The sequence below is a fragment of the Anabrus simplex genome, chromosome 5 (assembly GCF_040414725.1).
Source record: "Anabrus simplex isolate iqAnaSimp1 chromosome 5, ASM4041472v1, whole genome shotgun sequence".
In the NCBI taxonomy this organism is placed as follows: domain Eukaryota; kingdom Metazoa; phylum Arthropoda; class Insecta; order Orthoptera; family Tettigoniidae; genus Anabrus; species Anabrus simplex.
In genome coordinates this window covers 36,494,828-36,521,168 of record NC_090269.1, presented here as the reverse complement: position 1 = coordinate 36,521,168, position 26,341 = coordinate 36,494,828, and the positions used below count along the sequence as shown (strand labels likewise).

General features: G+C 38.8%; 1 protein-coding gene across 1 annotated transcript in view; it reads left to right on the top strand.

Annotated features, from left to right (window-relative positions):
* Dhc1 (Dynein heavy chain 1) overlaps nt 1-26,341 on the top strand; it is a 443,578-nt gene that overhangs the window by 113,394 nt on the left and 303,843 nt on the right. The window contains exons 23-24 of the mRNA XM_068227758.1: nt 10,632-10,856; nt 13,738-14,089. Of these exons, the coding sequence (XP_068083859.1) occupies nt 10,632-10,856; nt 13,738-14,089 (577 nt within the window). The remainder of the gene's footprint in view (nt 1-10,631; nt 10,857-13,737; nt 14,090-26,341) is intronic.

The window sequence follows — 26,341 nt, the reverse complement described above, 5'->3', positions numbered from 1 at the left end:
TCTGAAGCAAAAGCATTTAAGAGCAACTGCCTGCGGTAAATGTAGGCTGCTTCTTACGTGGAGAAACGGGCGTCTATTTGTAGTTACTCCACTGCAGCAAAAGTCACTATCAGTAATGAGGCTTCAAGAGCATTTCCTCTACTGAAGGCCCCTTGCCCTCGTTCAAAGGCTCATTCGCCATAAGCCGTTGGTCCTCGTAGGTAGTCAGGTTATTTCTTTCCGCCTGTCATCCGTCGTTGAGTCGCTGGCTGTACGGTCTACTCCATTCCGTAGCAGGGTGAACCTAGCCAGAGATCCTCTCGACATCCCATTAATTAATATTAATATGTCTTACAAACTGGTCTGTATTCCTAAAAGAAAGAGTATACTTTACATTTTAAAATGTATGTAAATGTATATTTTCCTAGTTTTCCCCATTATGGGGGTTTACTTTTCTTGTATCTCGAGATATAGTGTCCTCACTGAGACACATGATATTAGACTCCAAGTCCGTGTTTCAAGATTCGTCACGGAATTGCTCAAAGTGTTCGGTCTATGACTCACCCGAAACCAACTGAACTCCTGTGAGACAAAATTCCGAAAACCCATCATCTATTAAGACAGCGGTTACAACAAACATCAGAATAAGTCAGACTTTATGAAATTTTGAGGGAGGCTTTCGAAGGCAAAATGACGAAATTCCAGTGTCTCCTTAGCAATAGACAAAGATAGCAATTTAAGGGATTTTTATTATTGTTACGGAATATCTGTGGTTCACAAACAGTAAGAAGGTGCCGGGGTGAGTGGGTGGAGAGGAAAATGATCAGTGCATGTGATAAAGCATTAAATTTTGAAATTTTATTTCCTTTTTTTTCTAAAATTTGGTAGGTAGAAAATCTAAACCAACAACAACAAATTGCAGTTAACAATGAGCTCGTCAGCTCTCACAACGATAATGACTTAGTCAAAAATGAGGTACAAGAACTGGATAGAATTATTATTAACAAGATAATAGATCAGGGATGAGCATTGTAGGTCTGAAGGTACACTCTTTTACAAGAGCATATTTGTTCCACTCACTTACATTCTAGGAGACTGAGCTCCGATATTTACTACAGTCCAGCCTCTCAGAGGCACAAGCTTCTAACAAAATTCAGCCAGATAAACTTCAAATACTGTGTTTGAAGTCACTTCTGCTCAACAGTCATTTACACATGTAGTAATTGCACTTTATGGATGAGAAACGGCTAACTAAAAAAATATTCAAGTACATCACTGGACTGAAAGCTTCGACGAAATGGGTAGAAGAGGTAAAAAACAGATGCAATAGAAAGTGGACTTACAATGGATATGATTCACAACAGAAAAGAATTTAGAAGCCGAGTGGACAGCATCAAAACATTCCAGGAGAAACCACCAAAATGTAGACTCAAACTGGTCATATCTGAGAAAGAAAGGAAGATCAGAAGTGAAAGAATGAAGAGGTTCTGGGAGGAGAAGAAGAAGCCTTAAGTTCAATGCGGTCCATAGGCGGCCACATTCGGAAAAAAGGAGAAGAATTACACTTTAAACAGGGGCAATGACCTTAATGCAAAAATAAAAGGTTTAAGAAGATCGGCCATTAACAAAAGGCTAGCAGGCTTTTTCACACCTTTTAGAAATACACTTGAAATCCTAAATCATATAGTTATTATTATTATTATTATTATTATTATTATTATTATTATTATTATTATTATTATTATTATTTCTTCGTTATGTGTAATTAAAACACCTTTTAACTTATTAGCTTGGTCTGGCGGCTTCCCCTTCTTTTTCTATTTCTTCTCCCAAAATCTATTATTATTATTATTATTATTATTGAGAGTCGAATACAGGCAGCCGAAATGAAGTTCTTGAGGAGTATGTTACAGAGTAGAAGAGACAAAATAAGGAATGAGAAAATCCGGGAAGAAATTGGAGTAGAAAAAATGAATGATAGAATTGAGAAGAGCCGAGAAGTATTAAGTACCAAAGCAGTGTGAAGAATTTAGAGGTTTAGAAAATCTTAGTCACCCCATACAAAGTTGAATGGGAATTAACAGAAGATGAACACTCTTTATTCCCTTAATTTACATTTTTCCCACCAGGGATTAGAACTGAGTCCTCAGACTTGCCGAAAATGTACATTTGAACAATAACTTTAATTAAGAAAAGAAGTTTGAAAACTTCCCCTCAAATTATCTGCCTGGAGCTATCACATGTTAAGTAATGTCTGCCATTACCTGAGTTGTTGGGTCTTCCAAATGCGGGCCTACAGCCCGGCCTCCTTATTACGCCGTACACACACTAGACCGGAGCGATGAAGATGACAATACGGCCCTAAAGCGTCCAGCTTTTACAGCATTTCAGAAGGGGAAAGTTCCAGAACTCTTTGAGATCGGCAGAATGCCTGTACACACAACCAGTTTTAATTGACTAGAGAAATGTACACAAAATTCCTGATTGGTAATTAACTTAAGGAAGATGGAAGCCGTAGGAGTGTTGCCAACTAAAACACGTTAAAAACAATCTACAAAAACTTAAGGTTTACAAACATTGAAAATTGATAATTCCCTTAACAATTAATTGTCCGTAATCCCGCCCGAAGGGACACATAGGCCGGTATTAGAGACATCTAAAGGTTAAAGGATCAAGTATCTTGTTTTACATTAGTTCCGGATTCACCGCACAGATGGCCTTCTAGAAGGCACGCAGCTCAATGGGGCGGATTATTATTATTATTATTATTATTATTATTATTATTATTATTATTATTATTATTATTATTATTATTATTATTATTATTATTATGTCTAATTAAAACACGTTTTAACTTATTAGCTTGGTCTGGCAGCTTCCCCTTACTTTTCTATTTCTTCTCCCAAAATTCATTATTATTATTATTATTATTATTATTATTATTATTATTATCTGATTGGCATATACCCACGGTCCCCTGTCGTGTGATAGCGCGCGGGGCACAACATAGGCTACATAATGAGAGCCGCGTGAGCTTAATCAGATTTGAGAACGTATTTCAAGTACCAGTATTAGGTATAGTTGGGGACAAAACATAACGACCTCACCTCACACCACTACCGTCCAGCAGCAGCCTGGTGTCTATTAGCGGCTTATACGATTTACTACGTCTACTGTAGCCGGAGTTGCCAAATTGTCTACTGCACTCGACACGAAGAAAGGGTAAATGCTACAGAGAGTGTGGAAGAAGTGCTTTGGCAACCTCTCTACACCAAACAAGGATCACTTAGAAGTCAGCAGGATGCAGGGTGTGATTGACTGCTGGCTTCCAGCTCGCTTCCAGCCAGTGGCGTATGCTGGTATCAAGACGTGGGCTACCACTAGACTTAGGCTACCCCTTTTCGATAGTTGGTTTAGGGAACATCAAGCCTTATGCATTCTGAGCTGCAACCAACAGTCAACGGAGCTGCCTGCTGTGTTGTCAAGGCTGCTTCACAAGCTACTGCCCTGGCCTCTCCCACCGTCAATACTCAACACCTGATCGATCGAGTTGGTAGCCTAAGGTTTAGCAAATTGAAGTCCAGCTTTGAGGCTAAATGGATAGAATGCTTGCCTTTGGCCCGACGGCCCCGGTTCAATTTTCAGAATCAACCCCCTCATACTGTTAATTCCCCTGGCTTGGGAACTGGGTGTTTATGACGTCGCCATTCATTTTATCCTTATTAGGTCACCGCCAAGCCTATGTAGATGCCATGCACCATTATTATTATTATTATTATTATTATTATTATTATGATTATTATTATTATTATTATTATTATTATTATTATTATTATTATTATTATTATTATTATTATTATTATTATTATTATTATTATTATTATTATTATCGTTTAAATAACAATGTTGACTTTTACAGCAGTCGTACCCATCGTCCAATGATTAATTATCTTCCTCGGAAGATCAGTGGTGGTGTCAGATCCATGATCACGGGCTCGATTCCAACCAACAAAAGAGAACATTAAACCTGAAAGATTGCGTTTCACTTTAGCAGATCTACCAATACAAAGAAAACTATATTACTCCTATAACAGCAGCCCTGCAGTGTCTTCCTACAAGGATGTAGAAGTAAACGGGAGTGAAACACCAGCACTCCGTTATCTATATATTTAAGACAGAAGGATGAGGTGAGGAAGTATATACGATGAGTAACGCATGGTGATAGTTAGCAGTGGCGATCTGACGGACCGAAGCCTAGCACAGCTATCCTCCGCCGGTAGGCAGACAGCAACAAGCCGCGTGAGGCGAGTCGATGGGAAGGGACGAGAGTCTGGGCTGCAATATCAGTCTCCGAAGCCTTGTTCTCAGAAATACGTGCGACATGTTTTCTCATTCCTTTCAAGGTTTGCAAATGGAACAATGTGTCGGATGCTTACAATATAATGTGCTTTAGATTTCCATCGCTCGCATTTGAGGTTTGGACTTCACTGATACCCTTGGTAGCCCTCACTATACGCCACTGCTTCCAGCTCGCTTCCAGGAACTGAGGCCGTCATGTTTTGTCCCCAGCAATACGCCAATAGTTGTTATGACATGTTAAATATCGTCCGGAGGAGAAAGAATAAAATTGGACTATGATGATATACATCGAGCTCTGTACTACTGTCAGGCAATTTTTATGTTGAGACAGTGATATACTGCAACAAGGTACCAACCAACATTACCAAACTCCTTTTTTGGAAAAATTGAAAAAATACCATTATATAATGGAAGTCAGTTGGTTGATTTGGAGCAAAGAGGTAGAAAAGCAGACATGAAAATCGCGACTTTATATGGTTGACTCCTTCTAGCGTAACACCATCCAATTACTCTTTCCAAGACCATCTACAATAGTATTAGACCTTATTACAGAATCAACACAGCCGACGCATCGGTTGAATGTAAAAAAGCCTGTGATACATAAACATAACCTTCTGATTATCGTATTGTACTGCTAAGTTGTCAATAATAACGAACAGAATACTTTAATTTGGATAATATACCAATACTATCAAGAAATAGCAATATGTGGAAAATTCAAAATATAAGTCTTTTTCTATGAACTAGTATGCCCAGGAAATAGGTAGAGGATTGTATTCTAAAATAACAGTCTTGGGGGAATATCTGATGCGTTGCAAAGTGTGGCGGTTTCAATGCAGTCAGTCACCAATGATCTGAATGTTGAGCTGTCGTCCAAGTGGCAGATTACATATCAATTGTTTATCTACTCTTTCCTTAAATGATTTCAATGAAGTTGGACATTTTTCGAATTGGTGTAGATATAGTAGGGAGCACCCACGGTGAATTATTCCAGACCGTAATTCTTCTTCCTATAAATCAATACTTGTTTTAGAAATACATTTATTTGAATGACCTTTCTATTACCATACGCTTTTAAACATAATAGCCTAACTCGTCCAAAAAATTATTAGAAACATAACCTTCACGAATTTCAATTCTCTCATAACAATGATTCTGAGAGAATCATTGTTATGTAGTATGTGAAACTATACTACATCTGTTTCACTTCAGATAATCAATAGGAGAATCGATTTGAAGTTCTGTGGTGGCATATTCATTTTCGTATAAAGCACTTTAACACCCTAATCGTTAGTAAAGTAAATACGTACTGTAAGTGACAGTAGGTACATCAGTTGATATCTTGTCCTTTAATTTAACAAAGAGAATATAATCTTCATTCAGAGATAAAATAAATAGCTTTATCACTCTTTATAACCTCAATTTTAAAAATCTCAAAAGGTATAGTAATTGAGAAATGTACCTACTAGGATGGCACCAACACAGAGTTTTGGCTTTATCCGGAAGAAATAACTCACCATGTACACAGAAAACATCCTCTCGAATGTTTAATGCACCCTAATAAATTACGATATTTGTAAGAAATCATCACGATGCATTAAGTACACTTGATCTGAATGTGAGTGCATCTGCTTTAATATGAATTAAGGTACATCCAGGCACGCAATACGATCGACACGTCCTAATATATCAAAATAGTTTTAAAACCTAATTTCAATAAATACATCACTACATTAACGTTTCCTAATGAAACCAAGCCAACAGAAAGGACTAAACTTTAAATTAATTTTGAACAAACCGTTCGCGGCGCCATTTTAGCTAATATCGATAACTGCATTAAGGTCTGATATATTATTATAGTTGGTCTTGCTCTTCCGCAGAAGGAAAACTGCGTTCGATTATCTCGACTAGTTCGCGATCTATTCGACATTGAACGTAAATCCCCGTGGCGCCTGCTCTGTCCAAAAGATATTCTTTGAACCATCCCGGAGTCACCCACTTACTCTCTTTGCAGTGACCCATAGTACACTCTTTGCGCAGTACAGTACAGTACAGTACAGTACTTATTCTCTTTGGTACAGTATTCCCTTTCGTTTGCCTAATCATGTCGCTTAGAGTGCAGTTGTTAACAAGCGGAGATATTTTTATAATTCTGATCTTTTTTTTTTGCTAGGGGCTTTACGTCGCACCGACACAGAAGTGAAAGTGAAAGTGAGTCAGAAATATTTGATAATGTAGTGGAGAATTATTTGATGTTAGTGATGACAGTGACAGTGGCTGATCCGAGCAAAGCACCCATGAATCAGAAAATTCTGAAAGTGCGGCTGGGTTCGAATAAAAAATTCGAAAAATAAACAGTAGAAATAGACATAGGAGGGGGGGGGGCAAGGCTTCAAATAAAAAAAAAAAAATAATAATAATACTACTGGGAGCAACTCGGAGACCGATAAAAGTCCCTTTTCAGCAAGAATGAATGAGATAAGCGTCTCGTGACCGCACATCTCTGAGTGCTTCAGAATTTTCCACACATGAAAACGTACTGAATTGCCAAAAAAAAAAAAAAAAATTCAAAGGTAAGATTTATAATTCCTTTATGTTATAAATGTAAGTTGGCTTGAGAACCTACAAACAGCTATACTGGTAACTAATGAATTAAAATTCGCATTAGAACCTACGAGTAAGTAGGTATGACTCGTGCAAATTAATAAAATAACATTGGTATTAGAGTGGGTTATTAATAAGTAGCCAAAAATGAGTACCAGGTTAATTCATGGGGGCAAAGGTGGCTGGGCGTAGAGCTAACCACTCTATCCCATCAAGTGCCGAGGTTACGGATAGTGGAAACCTTTACCTTCCACCCCTCCAAAGGCCTTCATGGCCTGTACGGAGATGACTTTGCTTTATTAATAGGTAGCCTCCTGGTATCCTATGGTACCTAACAAATATAATAATAGTAGGCCTACCTTATTTTCTTTGATCATTGTAATGTCTCTGCTCCAGCAAGCCAGGTACTGGTACTGTACACTTATAAATGAGCCTCTTTCCGTTTGTTCAGTCCAACCATATTTGCTGTTCCATATTTTGGTGCCTTCTTTTGTAGGTATCTCTTGGATATGTCTCTCAAGATTTGTTTCTCCCAAATATCTCTTGGCCTTCCTCATGGAATTTTGCCTGGGATTCTGATCAAAATATCACAATACAGCAATATATTTCATCAACAGTGATCTTTGCATCTGGGTGGCTCAAGAACAGAGCATACTGCCTAGTTTGTTCAGCTAAGTACTCAACTATTTCGCTCTCTATAAATTGGTTTAAAAGGTAGAGGTAGAAATATAGAAAGGGACACGCAAGAATTATAACATAAAATGTTACTTTAAATGCTGCTATTCTCACCTGAAAATGATTGTGGAAGAGGGATGTGTTCAATACGCTAGCCAGGAACTAACCCACCCGCCCCTAGAAGTATATTTGCTTTTATAACCAAAAATTTCTATAGTTATGCCGGTTTAAAATGTCTGCTATCCACACACTTTCATACATGGAATAATCTGAATTTGGAAATGTGAAAATCTGCATTTTTTTTTTTATTTATTTATTTTTTATTTTTTTTTATTTTTTTAAGCGATCCAGGATTCAATTCTGATTAAACCTTTTCCCATTCTCAATTTTTCTTGAGCGGAGGTTGTTGGATGACAAGCTGTGCCTAAATCTGGCAGGGATGTGGGTTGTGTTGTGTCATTGTTGTCATTGTATGTCATGACCAGGCTTTCTCCATTTGGCAGTTTATTTCAGCATTAGCCCATAGTTGTCGGGATGTGAGATTGTCAACCAGTCTGTAGTAATAATAATAATAATTCAAAGAAATATTACCTCAGAATTTCAGTACGTAGAACTGAATATAACATACCCTCCTTCATCTTTAGCTCCCAAATCCTCATCTATGTCAATAATTGGTTCTGGAGGCTTAACAAAAATGTCAACATCACCATTGATGTTCTCCCAATGTACAATGTCAAGAATCTTGGCCAGTAGGAAACATCTCCTAAAAATACTGCAAGAAAAATCTATTAGAAAGTGTATGGAGTATTATTAAAGAAATTGGAGGGAATAGGATTGGACGTAAGGGTTACACGTTGGATAAAAACATTTCTAAATTCAAGGATTCAGAAAGTCAAAGTAGGAAATAATGTATCTGTATCGCAGGAAGAGAAAGTTTGGAAGGGAACTGCACAGGGTAGTATAATCGGTTCATTACTTTTCTTAATATACGCAAATGATTTAGGGAACAATATAACATCAAAAATAAGATTGTATGCAGATGACATAGTTGTTTATAGGGAAATAAAAAACATTGAGGATTGTTCAGAATTACAAAGGGACCTTGAAAGTATCCAACAATGGCTTGAATAATAATATGATGGTTAATGGAGGCAAATCAACTGTTACAACGTTTACAAACAGGAGCTTTAAAACTGAATTTGAATATACTTTGGATGAGGTAGTTATCCCAAAAGATGGCAAGTGCAAATACTTAGGTGTGAGATTTTAAAGTAATTTGCACTGGAAGGGTCATGTTGATGACATTGTTGAGAAAGCATACAGATCGTTACATGTCATAATGAGGCTGCTTAAAGGATGCAATAAAGAATTAAAAGAAAAAAGTTACTTAATATGGTTCGTCCATTATTGGAATATGCAAACAGTATTTGGGATCCTCACCAAGAATACCGGTACCTAATAAAAGAAGTAGTGTGCAGAGGAAAGCAGCAAGATTTGTAACAGGGGATTTCAGAAGAAAGAGTAGTGTATCAGAAATGTTAAAGGAACTTGGGTGGGAAACTTTAAGTAAGAGAAGGGAGAAAACTAGACTTATAGGATTATATAGAGCCTATACAAGAGAAGAAGCATGGGGAGATATCCGTGAGAGGCTTCAGTTAGAAAATAATTATATCGGCAGGACAGGCCACAAATATAAAATTAGAAGGAATTTTAGCAGAAGCGATTGGGATAAATTTTCATTCATTGGGAAGGGTGTGAAGGAGTGGAACAGTTTACCAGGGGTAGTGTTTGATCCTTTTCAAAAATCTGTACAGATATTCAAGAAGAGAATAAACAGCAACAGAGAAAATAAATGAAGTGTTAGAGGGCATTCGACCAGTGCAGGTTAATGTAAATAAAAAATGTGTGTGAATAAATGAATTCCATCCCCCGGTCTAAGGAGTTTGGACAGCCAAAGTAGGGGACTGCCTGTAGGGGTGAAGTACAGTGGGGACTTCGAGGGCCCTGGGACCGCTACAATAGCTGTGAAGGCCCTTCAGGAACTCTGAAAAGTGGTGGTAAAAGGGGCTCTGGTTAAGACACAGCAGGTCGTTATGCTACTTAGGTTCCAGAATGGGTAAAAAAAAAAAAAAGTAAAAAAATGCAATGTAAAGTTTAATCTTATACCAGTTGTGTAGTATCATTTGAAGTAATTCCACATACTGTATATTAGTTGACTATATTTGTAAGTAGTACAGGAGATATTATAAGTAGAATTTTGTACCATAAACAATATAAATTTATTAAGGATGAGCTGTGTGTTTAATAGAAAAAATTGTTAGCGTAAATTGTATAATATTGTTTTATAGAAACATTTTCTTCTCTTGTTAATTTAATATTTAGTGCTTGACAATAATGTATTTTAGTGCACCATTTGCCACCAAGGTAGACACTTCATTTGCAAATAAAGAGATTTTGATTTTGATTTGATTTGATTTGATTCGATTTGATTCGATTTGATTTGATTTGATTTGATTTGATTTGATTTGATTTGATTTGATTTGATTTGATTTGATTTGATTTGAGGTACTGCATTCATACAAGTCATTTTGGAATTTAAAAATCCTGATAATTTACTTCATTGACCATGAAAATGCATGAGATTGCCATGTGATTACCAAATGCTGTCATGCGCCACCAGTGGCGTACAAAATAAAGTGCGTAGAATATCTTTAAAACTGTTACAATACGCAAACTGACCATTGATAAAGGGGTTTCATGTGAAAAACAACGTTGTGCGTATAGAAACCCAATGTTTTCTTTTAAGAAATACAATGCTAAATACAAAGCAATAATTTCAGAGGTAAAATTAAGATGCCTCCCAACACCTACACCTTCAATTCACTAATTGAAGCTCCTTTAATATAAGCATCAACTGTTCAATTGGATTGGAAGCCATAACATTATGATATGGAATAGATCCTTAAGAATGAGTTTTATTTAGGGAAAATAATTTGGGCATGGTTCTCTTACAGGTGGGTATCCTGGGTATCCAAATGATCTGGACACGAGATGGCGAGGCAGCTCTAATGCAAGCACGAGCTGACAAGAAGGTGATGGCAGAGACAAACAATAAGTTTCTGGAGCTGCTGAACACATTGATTGACCAGACAACGCGAGATCTCACCAAGATCGAGAGGACCAAATTTGAGACGCTTATCACTATCCACGTGCATCAGAGAGACATCTTTGATATACTGGTGAGCACTGCTAACTTCTATTCAGGTATGAAATGCAAAACAACAGAGTTCATCTTTCGCTAAATTATGTAAACTCTGCTAAGTACATGATGTTTCCTATAGCTGTTATTATGTGTTCCTCTCAGTATAGCACTTATTGTCAAGGATTTTGTGAGTGCTTGTGCAGTGTAAATTATCATTAATTATTATTATAATTTGCTGTGTGAATTTTGTAATCTGTCTCTCTGAAAATATCAGCTCTGTGTTAATGAAACATTATCTCTCTCTGATTATAGTGACTATCAATTTCTAGATAACATTTCTCCTTACAAATGTTGGGCACAGAAGGCGCCTATATTGGTGTTTGACTGTTCTGTACAACATTCACAATACTACTGATACACCATGTAGTAATTTGCTTTAAATAAAAGAGTCATTTGATCAACCTATCCGCATTTACTTTCTTATTTACTTACAGTATGGCTTTTAGTGCCGGGAGTGTCCAAGGACATGTTTGGCTCGCCTGGCACAAGTCTTTCTATTTGACGACCATGAGCGACCTGCGTGAAACCCAGTGTTGGCAGGTAGCCTACTCCTGTCGAATAACACTAAGGGGTCTGCTCGCTTTATGGCCCCATCTGATGGACAGCGTCATATGCCCTCACTCCATATGAACACTGCAGAGAGATTTGGAATTGAATCTAGACTTTTGGCACGCAATCTAGTGATTAGAAATTGTATACCACCATCTCTCCTACCCTGCTGGCCAACATTCTGATGGCAAAATATTTTGACCAATGGGACTCGAACCGGCTAACCTCACTGTCAGACCATACAGACTTGATGCCTTAATGATCATGGCCACCAGGCAGGCACCTATCCACAAATGTAGGTATCTTCTTAAGAGATGAACAATAAAACCTCTTCTCCCACTCAATCTGTCCAACCAACGGTTACAGTGAGCTTGTACTGCCAGTCTTGATGTAAGACACCCACTAGTACGTCCATACCGCTCATAACTGGGAGACATGGAGAACAGTTTATTCTTGCTTGCATACTGGGATTATGTTCAACTAACATAGGAATAAGTAGAGACGGAATAGTTGAAAATGTGAGTATAGTCTGAGAGGAATGTGTAGATTTTAATGGAATGGTTTATAAAGTACAGCATGTTGCATCTACCTCTAGATTTTCATTGACTGATAGCAAATGTATGAACTTCAAACTGAAGCAAGTTTTCCTGGAGAAGAAAATGTTCCAATTGATGGACCATTCCACTTATCTCCATAATGTAGCACTCAGAGTCTATGTAGCTACAGGACTTGTGTGCATGACTTCAGAACAAGTTGATGCATCAGAGGTACTGGTACAGGTACAGTAATGTAGGTCTGCCACTTGCTAGGATTTCCACTGCAGAATGAAGACTGCAGGGTTGGACACCAACTCATTGTTCATCTCTAATTTTCTTTCTTTGTAAAGTGGTAACAAATGTTTTTTTAAATGTTCACATTATCTGCATGATGATGCAAGAAATCTGTCTCAAATATTCTTCCTATTGTTTAGGGATATACTGAAACTCCTTGGGAAAGTTAATGTTTTGGGAAACCTTGTCATTGCATTTGGTGTTTGAAGTTGTGTAGAATCTTAACTTCTCTACAGCGTCTAATTTTTAAGGTTTCTGGGATGTGGTTTATGAAAGAAGACAGTCTTCCATTATACAGAGAAGGATGAGGTCTATGAAAGAGGATAGTCTTCTGTTAACCACAGAATTATCTGGCTCTGCCCTTCTTCCTACCAGACAACCTTTGTAACACTTTAAGAGTGGCATGGTAATGTTTTGAAATGTATTATAAGGTGATTTATTGTAGCTGTAGAAATTCTGAAACATTATTTTTGAGTCCTTAATCCTTCAGTGAAATTCAGGAACTTTGTCTGGCTCCATAGTGCAATTTTTTTGGTGTTTAATATAACATTTAATTGAGTGAGAACCACTCAAGCTTCATGAAATTTTAAGGAAGGCTTTCGAGGATAAAATTCTAAAACTCTGATGGCTACTTAAAAGTCTATAGCAATTCATTACTGCACATACAGTAAGTTATACTTTTATCTCCCAATATCAAAGTAAGCATGCAAGCTTGACGTTTTATGTGACTGCTGAGATCAGGTTATAACCATAAAACCACCAGTTTTATGTGGAAACTGTGTCACAAAAGAGACATGATTTTTCACTTTAAAAATCCACATGCATTGGTTGCAATTCGAACCATGACTGGCTTGGTGAGAAGCCTGCAATAATATCTTAAGGTTATCACACCCTCCTTCCCTTCAAAAAGTAATCACCACCACCACCTTAGATTTATACACAGTACTTTATTTTCATCATAATATATTGACAAGATTACAAAGCAGCTCTAATTGACCCTCTACATTTTTTAATTTTCTGCCTTTAAGATCTTTTTGGAAAGTACCCTTTTACTACAGCCAGTACAATTCCTACAGATCTATAATCATCCAGGGACATTACAAAACTCATTCCCACCAAACAAGTTGACCTCACATTACAGCTCATACATTTGTAAGCTTTGAGAGATGATAGCTGTCAATCCCATCATCGACAGATCCGAGGATGGTGTTTTGTGGTTTACATTTTACAGCAGGAAATTCTCAGGGCTGTACCTTAATTAAACTTATACCCGCTACTTTACCCAGCTATAGAGCTTTCCTATACCAACATCGTCAAACACATCCTTAAGTTAGAGTAACATTCAACACATAGCAAAACGAATTGATTTTTGTTACAGATTTATTTATTTATTTATTTATTTATTTATTTATTTATTTATTTATTTATTTATTTATTTATTTAAATGCAGAAATATGTTCATTTTCCTGTATGTTTCAGTGTCGTCTGAATGTTCGTCATGCCAATGACTTTGAGTGGTTGAAGCAATGTCGCTTCTACTTCAAAGAGGACCAGGACAAGACAATTATCTCCATCACAGATGTTCACTTTGCATATCAGAATGAGTATCTGGGCTGCACAGAGCGACTGGTGATCACACCGCTCACAGATCGTTGTTACATCACTTTGGCCCAGGCACTGTCCATGAGCATGGGTGGAGCTCCATGTGGGCCGGCTGGAACAGGCAAAACAGAGACGGTCAAAGACATGGGCAAGACTTTGGCCAAATATGTCGTGGTGTTCAACTGCTCTGACCAAATGGATTACCGAGGACTTGGCCGCATATATAAAGGTAAGGAACTCTTTTGGAGCAAGACTTAGCATTCTAAGGTGTGGTAAGGAACAGTCAAGTTCATTAGAGAGTTCAACAACCTCTATTTTTACTTGTGCCAGGTTCTTAGCCTCCATCTTTTCTATCTGACCTCCTTTGGCCAACTCTCCTCTTAACGGATGGTTTTAGATTTGTTACATACAAGGAGTCTTTCATTTTCACACCCTTCGTTATTCTTCCCTTTCTTTTTCCAATACCCTCATTCTTCGTTAGTTGGAATTCTTCCATTCATTCCTGAAATTCGTTTTAAGAAGGAATGGTTGCCTGTTTGTAAGTGCCCATAAAACAATGTAATTACCACCATCATTACCTCTGCTGAGTCCGGCTCCATGGCTAAATGGTTAGCGTGTTGACCTTTGGTCTCAGGGGTCCTGGGTTCAATTCCCAGCAGGATCGGGAATTTTTTAATCATTGGTTAATTTCACTGGCATGGGGGCTAGGTTTATGTGTCGCCTTCATCATCATTTTATCCTCATCACAACACGCAGGTCGTCTATGGGCATCAAATCAAAAGACCTGCACTTGGCGAACATGTCCTCAGACACTTCCGGTACTAAAAGCCATTCGCCATTTATAAAAACAAAACAAAAATCCTCTGCTGTGGTAGATGATGTATTTGGCACAGTTGTTTTCTGTTTCATTTAGAGCGGAAGAAGAAGCTGAAAAGCTGACTCTGTTTAATACTATTAGACTTTAATGTATGTGACTGATTAAATTGCTAAACTAGATTTTTTTAAAACTAGAAAGGAAGAGGTAACATCAAAGGCTGAGAATTTGAAATCGGCATGTGGTCCTTAGTAAGCCATAATGGAAAGAAAAAAGGAAGAAGAAGAAAAATAGTGGTTCAACCCTGTGTCATTAAAGGTCTCCTGTGGGAAAAGAAATTGTGACACGTACTGTCTGATAAAAACCTTAGCAGTTAGAACAGATAAACATAGGGATGAATTACTATAAAAACACCATGGTACTACAGCCCTTGAAGGGCCTTGGCCTACCAAGCAACCGTTGCTCAGCCCGAAGGCCTGCAGATTACGAGGTGCCGTGTGGTCAGCACGACAAATCCTCTCGGCCGTTATTCTTGGTTTTCGAGACCAGGGCCGCTATCTCACCGTCAGATAGCTCCTCAATTCTAATCACATAGGCTGAGTGGACCTCGAAACAGCCCTCAGGTCCAGGTAATAATCCCTGATCTGGCCAGGAATCGAATCCGGGGCCTCCGGATAAGAGGCAGGCACGCTACCCCTACACCACGGGGCCGGTGAATTAGTATAAAGCATTTCATTTAAATACGTCCATACTATGGGATATCCCGTGTTTGAGGGGAAAATTTTGCGTCCCGTATTATGACCTGTTGTCCCGTAAAGACGAGCGTTACCGGGCGAGTTGGCCGTGCGTGTAGAGGCGCGCGGCAGTGAGCTTGTATCCGGGAGATAGTAGGTTAGAATCCTACTATCAGCAGCCCTGAAGATGGTTTACCGTGGTTTCCCATTTTCACACCAGGCAAATGCTGGGGCTGTACCTTAATTAAGGCCACGGCCGCTCCCTTCCAACTCCTAGGCCTTTCCTATCCCATCGTCACCATAAGACCTATGTTTTTTATGTATCTTTTGTCATACCTAATGCACTGTCATACCTAATATACTGTTAAGATGGTGTAAGTTAGTTTCTTTTACGAATTTCAGTAATTATCTTATTCTGTTAATGAATCTTGCATTCTGGAGACAGTCGGTTCGAACCTCACTTTCGGCAGCTCTGAAGGTGTTTTCCCATTTTCACATCAGTCAAATGCTGGGGCTGTGCCTTAATTAAGGCCAAGGATGCTTCCTTCCCACGCCTAGCCCTTTCCTATCCCATCGTCGCCATAAGACCTATCTGTGTTGGTGCGATGTAAAGCAACTTGTAAAAAAAAAAATAAAAAAAATTAACATAAAGGTAGCGAACATTTCATTTTAAAGTATTTATGAACTGTCCCTTATTTTTGTGAAAAATCACATATTTTTAGGTAAATGTCCCTTATTTCTTTTATCGAAAAGTGGCAGCCCTGATGCCGAGCCTAAATGGACTTATGGTTTAAAGGCAGACTATGAACTCAGGCACATAGTGACTAGATCAGCAACACACGGTTTTCATCACCGCGTGCATGCTAACAAAACTTTTCACACCCCGAGAAAGGAATGTATATGTGTATTGTGCAAGAAATATCATGTTGTGACATGTACTAAAAGACAGATTGGACTAACCAAATTCTGTTTAATGTAATTAGTCATGTAAACATATTTTAATGGCCATTGGCTCCAATAAAATCTTTATTTAAAGGAGAAAAGTGCCAGCTGGAAAACTGCACTGTATTGCAACGCACACGGAAGCGAGAAACTTCCTTTCTTCTTCATAGGGAAGTTTGATATGTTACGACGTTTCAAGGACGTCAGGCACTTTCTGTGCAAGTAAAAGGCATCTAAAATATTCAAACAGTACAGTGGACCAAGAAATAAAGCATTTGCTCAATGGAGCCAGCATAATTTGTCCTCATCTCTGAATCATGTGTGTTACTTTCGTTGCGTAAGATTATGTTTGCCAGTGATTTATCCAAGTGCATTATTTGAATAATGTAAATGCACTTTGTTGTTTACTTTTTGGAAATAGCTTTTTCCATGGCATTTGAAAGCTTTAATTAACTGTGAATCAAGGTGATTGCATGCATTAATGGATCTTAGAATACTTTGTGGTGACATGGCAATTACGAGAAGAATTACAAGAGAAGTACCATAGCTGGAAATCGTACAAGTATATAGTCACTGTACTGTGTTGTAAACTTGTAACGCAGACGGAAGCGAGAGACTTTCTCCCCTCATCATAGGAAAGTTCAATAAGTCACGATGTTTTAAGAGCATCGGATACTTTCCGATCTAAAATGCATACAGTCCAGTAATCCAATGAATAATGGACTTGCATTGGGGAGCCAGGATAGATTTCTCCTCGTCTTTGAATCATGTTTTTTTTTTTTTTCTTACGTTGCATGAGTTTATGTTTGTCAGTGAGTTATCCAAGTGCGTTATTTGAATACTGTAAATCCTCATTGTTGGATACATTTTGGAAATAGTTTTTTCTATGGCATTTGAAAGGTTTAAACTGTGTATCAAAGTTAATTGCATGCAGTAATGGGTCTTAAGAATATTTTGTGACACGGCAAGGGTTGGCATTACTGAACTATGAGTTGGAGGTTAATTCGAAATTACGTAATTCCGATTTTTGCGTCCCAATGACTTTGAATTAATGAGGTCTTACTGTAATCTGTATGCTCAGCAGTCAATACAAGGTAATATAGGAAGAGCTAAAATGAAAAGAAGAAGTAGAGAGAGAGGGATTAGTTCTCTACTAACAAGGAAGAAATAAAACTTTTATTTACAATCATTCTTCTTCAGGGTATAATTCAACAGCCGAAGTTATCCCATTATTTTTCACATAATAGATTGTTTGCTATGCCCATGTTTTATGAGACAATGTCTGAGAAATGTTTCTTCCTTCTGAAATTGATAATGAGGCTTACGATCGGCAAGTATCCCTGAAACTCATCAAAGTGAGGCCAGTTTAAGACATTCTTGTAACAAAATTTTAAACTTCCTCTTTCCCAGATGATTGTCTATCTGTTGACAAAAGTTTACTCCTTTTGGGATGGAAAATATACATTCCAAAGAAAAAAAAGCTTGTTTCGGGATGGAATCTTTTAAATTATGTGAGGCCAAAACAGGATATGTGTGGAATATCCTGTGGTACACAGGCAAGGAAACTGAGCTAGTAAATGAGGTTTGTGGGGTAAATATTTCTCAGTATACCAAGCCCTCGAAAGTTGTGTTTGCTCTAGCCAAACATCTTCTAAATAATGGATACCAGATACCTCATAGCTCTTGATAATTATTACAGTAGCGCGGAACTCTTCGATCAGCTCAATGAGTTTCAGACAGACACTGTCAGTACTGTAAAATCCAACAGAAAAAATCTTCCAAAGTACACCATGGGGAAAAAGTTGAAAAAAAAGGGGGAGGTGGCTTTTGCCTATAAAAACAAGCTCATAGCCTTGAAGTAGAATGACAAGAGAGAGGTCTGCATGCTGAGTAGCATTCATGATGCAGAAATGCGTATTGTTCTAAACAAATAAGGAGAAGCCAAAGAGAATCTGGTCATATGTATTGAATATATTGACTCAATAGGAGGGGTGGATTTATCGGACCAATGTATCGTGCCATACAGTACGGCAAGGAAAATAATGAAGAAGTATTACCACAAGATTTTTAGACACCTACTGGACATAACAATGTTCAATGCTTTCGTGATAACATCCGGAAGATAGTGGGTTTGAACCCCACTGTCGGCAGCCCTAAAGATGGTTTTCCGTGGTTTCCCATTTTCACACCAGACAAATGCTGGGGCTGTACCTTAATTAAGGCCACGGCCACTTCCTTCCCACTCCTAGGCATTTCCTATCCCATCGTCGCTATAAGACCTATCTGTGTCGGTGCGACGTAAAGTCAATTGCTTTTGTGATATAAAAGGAACACAGCTGCAGATTCACTCAGCTGGAGTTTCATATTCAAATTGTGCAGAAACTATTTCAGAGGTATGCAAACACTACCCCTAACGCAGCCTTGGCATTTCGATCAGTAAAGCCCCCATCCGTTGATTTGTCAGCTTGATCCACTGGTGTAGTCAGGGGGGGGGCCCAGGGGGGCCAGGCCCCCCCCAAAATATTTTCTGAAACTAGAGCGAGGATTAGCCGTTGTTTTACGTACGGTACGAACAACTTAAAAACGTACGCCGAAATGTTAAATTAACGTAGCGACAAGAATCTATTAGTAGGGCTCAATAGGGACATACATAATTCTCCATATTTGTACTGCTTGAATGAAAGGAAGACACTTAGGATTGTGATGCGCGAGGATATTTCCCTGTAGAGGCCTCAGTATTGGGAATGAAACCATGTACTGATAAATGTCAAGACATGAAGAAAGGGCCAATTAGCAAGGGAGTAGGGGACCGGAACGTGACCACCGAGATAACGGGGGCCACGTCCAGAAACAGCTGCAAACTTACAACATCGTGTCAGCTTTTGCAGATCGGTTCCAGGAAACAACAATGTCCTAGGGATCCTCGGGTTGCACCGTGGTTGAGAGATGTGCTGTGTTTGAGTTGCAGCGTTGGGAAGACTGTGACAGGATTGTGATCTGCACATTAGTTCCTCATTTTGTGCCATATAAGTAACATTTTTTGAAGAGGGACCGTTTTGTCACTGAAAAGCCAATACTATGTGCATCCTCGGTAAGTTATGAAAAAGTTTTTTTTAAATTCTTACAGTGCCAAGACAATCGTGGATGCGTGCCTAAGTTCGATAGGTAGGCCTATATATTTTGTCAAATGCCCGGGGACTGATTGGAACCTCAAATGGCACCATCAAAAGTGCGGGTAAATACTTTGTAATTGGCGGGCGTGATAACTCAGTTCCAATGCTTCTATCTCCTCATCAGGACGGCCCAGGCTTGAATCGCAGTCGATACATGAGACATTTTTAAAATGGGTAGTCACGTTCTATTGATACAGATTCTACTTAAAATACTAGATCCCGTCCCTTACCTTTCTTTATACTTTTGAGCCAGAACCGCATCATTTATGGTGGTGTATTTTGAGTATCCAACCATCTTCGGACTTACCTTGTACCTTAAATGGTGAGTGGAAGGGGTTGTGAAAAGATTTTTTATTTTTTATTTAGAATTTGCTTTACGTCGCACCGTAGGTCTTCAATGGCAACGATGGGAAAGGAAAGGGCTGAGAGTGGGAAGAAGCGGCCGTGGCCTTAATTAAGGCACAGCCCCAGCATTTGCCTGGTGTGAAAAATGGGAAACCACAGAAAACCATATTTAGGGCTGCCGACAGAGGTGTTTGAACCCACTATCTCCCGGATGCAAGCACACAGCTTTGCGCCCTTAACTGCACGGCCAACTCGCCCGGTGAATATGAAAAGAAAGCCGGTCCTACCGAGGGCGGTGACGGATCTTCAGTAGATATTGTTGGTTTTGATTGTTACCATGTACAATCATAGCTTTAGTACTCTTAACATAAACCGGCTGCATTATTGAAACTGTTCGTAAAATTTATAATATCGTTCTTCGTTTGCGAGGAAGTAGAATCTTCATTTAATTTGTCTTCTTAGAAAAAAGGAACCACTTTGGTACTACACCCCGTGAAGGTGACTACCTTCCAGGCCGTACATATTTCGATTACGAGAGACTCAAGGAAAACTCTACTGCACCCAAAAACAAGGCTGTATCTTCCCCATCCCATGCCTTTCTTAACTCTGTCAGTGCCGGGAATCGAATGCAGGATGTCTTAAGTTAAATTCGAAAATAAGGAGACCTAAAAGTACCAGCCGGCCCCACAGTGTACGGGTAGCGTGCCTGCCTCTTACCGGAGGCCCGGGTTCTATTCCCGGCCAGGTCAGGGACTTTTACCTGGATCTGAGGGCTGGTTCGAGGTACACTCAGCCCACGTGTTTATAATTGAGGAGCTATCTGACAGTGAGATGGCGGCCCTGGTCTAGAAAGCCAGGAATAACAGCGGAGAGGATTCGTCGTGCTGACCACACAACACCTCGTAATCTGCAGGCCTCCGGGCTGAACAGCCGTCGCTTGGTAGGCGATGGCGCTTCGGGGCTGTTACGTCATGGAGTTTTATTTGGAAAAGTGAACAGAGAAGGAAGCGACACCCCTGCAAGGCTCCTTAGCTTCCAGCTAGTTCTTCTGTCCGGCTTCGTGCGTTTAGGACAGTAAGAAAACGTACGCCTTAATAAATGCTCCTCATAAAACCTTTGTAAAAATACTAGCTGCATCTATTTATAACAATAATCACAAATGCCTCCTTTTCATGTGGCTCAGTTGGTTGAGTCGCTGTCCTTCTGAGTCTGAGTTCGCAGGTTCAAATCGAGGATTGGATCGGTAACCCTTAAAACGGTGTTGAAATGGCAACAGCTCAGTGTCGTTGATTTCTGGCACGTTAAAAAAAAATATACATGCGAATATTAGCGTCACGAAACTCTAACTTTATACTACTATATTCTGTATCCCAGACTTGCGTGGAAAAGTAATTAACAATTTACTTTACGTCACACCGACACAGATAGGTCTTATGGCGACGTCGGGATAGGAAATGCCTATGAGTGGGAAGGAAGCGGCCGTGGCCTTAATTAAGGTACGGCCCCAGCATTTGCTTGGTGTGAAAATGGGAAACCACGGGAAAACATTTTCAGGGCTGCCGACAGTGGGGTTCGAATCCACTATCTCCCGGATGCAAGCTCACAGCTGCGTGGCCCTAACCGCATTGGAAACTAACAGGACAAGGTAAACCCTACATAGCATTTGTTGTAACGTGTATTTTCCTTTACCAACTAACAAAATATCTATACCCATACGTTTTACATTATTTATTTATTTATTTATTTATTTATTTATTTATTTATTTATTTATTTATTTGTGCCTTCAGTACAGAGGCGAAGTTAGGGCTCCAGGCCCTCTTGTACACTTAACCACATACTATCAATATCTTAAATAGAATACTGGGATTCTTAAAATAGTTAAAACTATATAAATTAATAGAATTTAAAATAAATTTAAATAAATTTCTTACTAAATTAATATTAGAACTAACTAATATTAAAAACTCTTAAACATGGCTAATCCTCAGGAACGCACACATTCATACTTCAACCATTCAGTCAGCTGTCCTCAGCAGGTAGTCTCGGCAGGTGACCTTAAATCGTGATTTAAAAAAGCTAGTTTCTCTGACCTGAACTGGCAGGGAATTCCATAATCTGGCGACAGTCACCACAAATGATTTAATAATTGTATTTGTGCGGTGCAGTGGAATAGAAAGAATGGATCTAGAACGTGTATTAATGTTGTGAAATGATGATAAAAAGATGAATTTAGAAGAAATATACATTGGCTAACTTTCAGCTACCACTCTGATCATCATCGTTAAAGTGTGTAGCTGCCGACGTTTATTAGACATCAGCCATGAGACAGCCTGATAATATAGGGTGATATGAACATCGTACCCGATATTGTAAATAAATCGCAGGCAGGAATTCAGTGCTCGTTGAAGTTTAAGTGTTTCTTCTCTCGTCATGTCAACTAAAACAACGTCACAATAATCAAGAATAGGGCGAATGAGTGTCTGTATTAGTTTGGCCTGTAGCTCAAATGGAAATACATTCTTCTGTCATTTAAGAGGGTGAAGTACTCCAAAAATCTTTTTACGTATTTCTTTCGTTTGATCAGACCAATCAACTGTTACATTCATCATTACGCCGGGATTTTTAACCGTTTTACTGTAGGGAATAATGTTACCATTCAGTAGGATAGGCGGGACATTGTTTGAGAAGCTCAGTAATTTTCGTGATCCAATTATAATTGTCTGAGTTTTTTTGCAGTTTAGTATAAGAGAGCTTCGTTGTGCATATACACTGAGTCGTCGGAGGTCCCTGTTAATATCTTGTCTTGCAGTGTCGATATAGCCTATTTAAAGATCGTCAGCACAGAGGTCATGTGTGTTATTTCCTGTCACAGATGGCATGTCATTGATATAAATACAGAAACTTAGGGGCCGTAGAATACTGCCCTGTGGGGCAAAACTTCATTTTCCATTTAGAGGCCTTGTCGTTTACTGTTACACGCTGTTGACGGTTACTCAAATAAGAACTAAAAACCTTAAGCGCAGCCAGGTCGAAATTTAGCAGTTCCATTTTCTGTATCATAGTCGGAATTAGTACAGTGTCAAAGGCGCTGCTTAAGTCAAGAAGGATACGTATAGTGAGCAGTCGTTTGTCCATAGCGTTTCTAATGTCTTCGGTAACCTTCAAAAGTGCTGTCGCGGTACTGTGACCCTTCTCAAATCCAGATTGCAAAGGGTCCAAAAGAGCATTTTTATTTAGGTATTCCAGAACTTCCTCGTATACTAAACGTTCAAAGTCTTTAGAAAGCGCAGGGAGTACGGACATAGGACGATAGTCAGAGGGTGATTGTGGGTCTAAACTCTTAGGTACCATACAGTAGGGAAAGTTCCGTTTAGTAAACAGTAGTTCAGTATGTGCGTCAGTATAGGCGAGATAGCACCCATAATGTTTTTTTTTTTTCTTTTCTTCAAAATGGCGCCCGGTAATGACGACGTAGTGTTTTTTTCTCCGAGTAAATTAACCGTAAAATGTGACGAAAAGTGCGGAAAATGTCGAAAATTAGTGAAAAATGGAATGTTGTGTGATTCATGTGATCGATGGTGGCATTATAAGTGCGGGAATTGCCCTAGAGACGTAAAAACTAATGAAAATGTTGACTGGATTTGTGAGCAGTGTGTTCGGAATGTTGTTGTTGGGGACGGCGTTGACGAAGCACCGAAAACAGTCGATGAGGAATATAAAAGTGCATTAGAAATTATAAACATTCTAAAAAAGGACAATGAGACTCTTAAAGTTGAAAATCAAGAATTAAAAGAAAGACTGCGATCGCTAGAATTTGGGACTGACCATTCTTCGAGTGATATACCGGTACAAGTAACAAACTCGAGCACGTGGTGTCAAGTAGTTCGTGGATGGCCGGCTAAGAAGAAATCTACAACTGAATTTCCAGAAATAAACATTAGAAATAGGTTTTCTGCCCTAAATAATTTAATCCTGGAAGAAAGTGATCGCGCGCGTGAAACCAAATCATCGCGATCCGTTGACGTGCCGAGTTTGAAATTTAGGCCTAGAATTCAGATTCAAGACCCAGTTAGGCCTAAATCAGCGAAGGTAGCTGTGTTTGGTGATAGCCAAGGAAGGGGAATTGCGGGAGTGATTAACGACGAGAATATAGCAGCAACCGGAGAAATATATCCAGGAGCTTCTATCAGCAGGGTTGTGGAAAACGTAGAAGCAGCAACTAGGAACTTCGGGAGCGGCGATGCAGTGCTTATCATCGGTGGGACGAACGACGTAGCTCGCGACGACGCCAAGAATGTAAGATCACAACTTAAACATACACTAGGGAAGCTGACCCACACTAACGTTTTTGTAGTGAACGTGCCCCACATGCATGATTTGAGTAGAGATTCGTGTGTGAACATTGAAGTGGACAAGGTCAATACAGATATTGTTAAAATTTGTAAACATTTTCGGAATACTCAGGTTATTGAATGCAGCAGTTTTGAGAGATACTGTTATACAAAACATGGCCTCCATCTAAACAATTCAGGTAAACGAAAGATAGGAAATATTGTTCTAGATTTTATTAATCTTAAGATATGTACCGTACTGTAAAACAGGCAACTCCCTTGAGTTATAATGCTGACCAGGAAAACTAGCAGAAAGAGCCAGCTATACTTCAAGCTGGCTCAGTCAACTAGAAAAAGAAACTCAGGATAGTAAGGAATTTCAAGTTACCCAATTGCAACAGTCAAGTTTTAGGGAGGAAGGGGGTCTGAGATTGCTCTTGGTAAACTGTCAAAGTGTAGTAAATAAACAATTAAAATTCGGTACATTGATGGAATCTTATGAGACTGATGTGGTGATAGGAGTGGAATCGTGGTTGAAAGAAGGGGTGGGTAATAGAGAAGTATTTCCAGAAGGGTACACAGTCTATCGTAGAGACCGAGGAGATAAAAAGGGAGGGGGGGTGTTTATTCTGGTGAAGGAAACTTACTGTTCACATGAATGGTTTACCGATGAAAGGGATGAAATATTAGGGATAAAATTAGTTTGTGATAATATGAAGGAGGTGGGAATTATAGGAACATACAGGCCTGGAAGAGAGGAAAGAGACATGGAAATCTTTGAAAAAATAATAGATTATACTTGTAAAATCAATAATAATGATATGGTAATAATTGGGGGAGATCTAAATTTGCCTGAAGTTGAATGGAAAGGAGCTGCAAGTGAAGCCCATGAACAGAAACTGGCAAATAAGTTAATTTGGGAGGGAGGATTTACACAAGTAGTACAAGAAGCGACTCGTCTCAATAACTTACTAGATGTATTCTTGGTTAAACCATGGGAAATTGTTGATAAAACTGAGGTAATTGAAGGAATAGGAGACCATAAGGCTGTAATAATGGATGTAGGACTCGTACCAAAAAGGCTTAATAAGAGGGTTACACAAGACAAGAAATTGTACAGAAAAACTAAAGTTGATGAATTTGGGACTTACCTTAACTCACAATTCAGTTGTTGGATAAGTGAAGGGAGTAACGTGGATACACTTTGGGCTAAATTTAAAGGAATTATTTGGGAAGGAGAGAAGAGATTTGTACCTGTTAAGAAGGGTAAAATGACCTCAGACCCTGTTTATTATACAAGGGAAATAAGAAAATTAAAAAGAAAATGTAGAATAGTAAACAGGAAAATCAAAGAGGGTAGGGAGAGTAGAGAAACTAGAAAACAGCTAATGAGGGAACTGAATAGAGTGAAAAAGGAAGCAAAAGAGAATTATATGAATGGCATACTTCAAGAGGGTAATGACCACAAAGGGAAATGGAAAAAGCTGTATTCATATATCAGGAATCAAAAAGGAAAAGGAATCCAAATTCCTACAATGGTGGGAGAAGGGGGTGAACACTATTTAACAGATACTGAGAAAGCAAACCTATTTAGTAGGGAATTTAGAGATTCAGTACATGATTGTCAAGAGTTGGAAACCGAAACAGAAGATAGAGAGGGAGAGAGACAGAGGGAAACAAGAAGCTTCTCATTCACAAACGAAGATATTTTCAGAGAAATCCAACTGCTTCAGCAAGGAAAAGCAGCAGGGAGTGATCAAATTACTGGGGAGGTATTAAAGACAATGGGGTGGTACATAGTGCCTTATTTAAAATTTCTCTTTGACTATGTCATAAATAATAGTGTAATACCAAAGGAATGGAAGGAATCTATAATAATACCAATTTATAAAGGAAAGGGTGATAAAAGGAAACCAGGGAACTACAGACCAATCAGCCTGACCAGTATAGTTTGTAAAATTCTGGAGAGTTTAATATCGAAGTACATCAGAGGGATATGTGATGATAAGAATTGGTTCATGAGGAGCCAGTATGGATTTAGAAAGAAATTTTCTTGTGAGGCACAACTGGTGGGATTTCAGCAGGACATATCAGATCAGTTGGATTCAGGAGGTCAGTTAGATTGCATAGCCATAGATCTT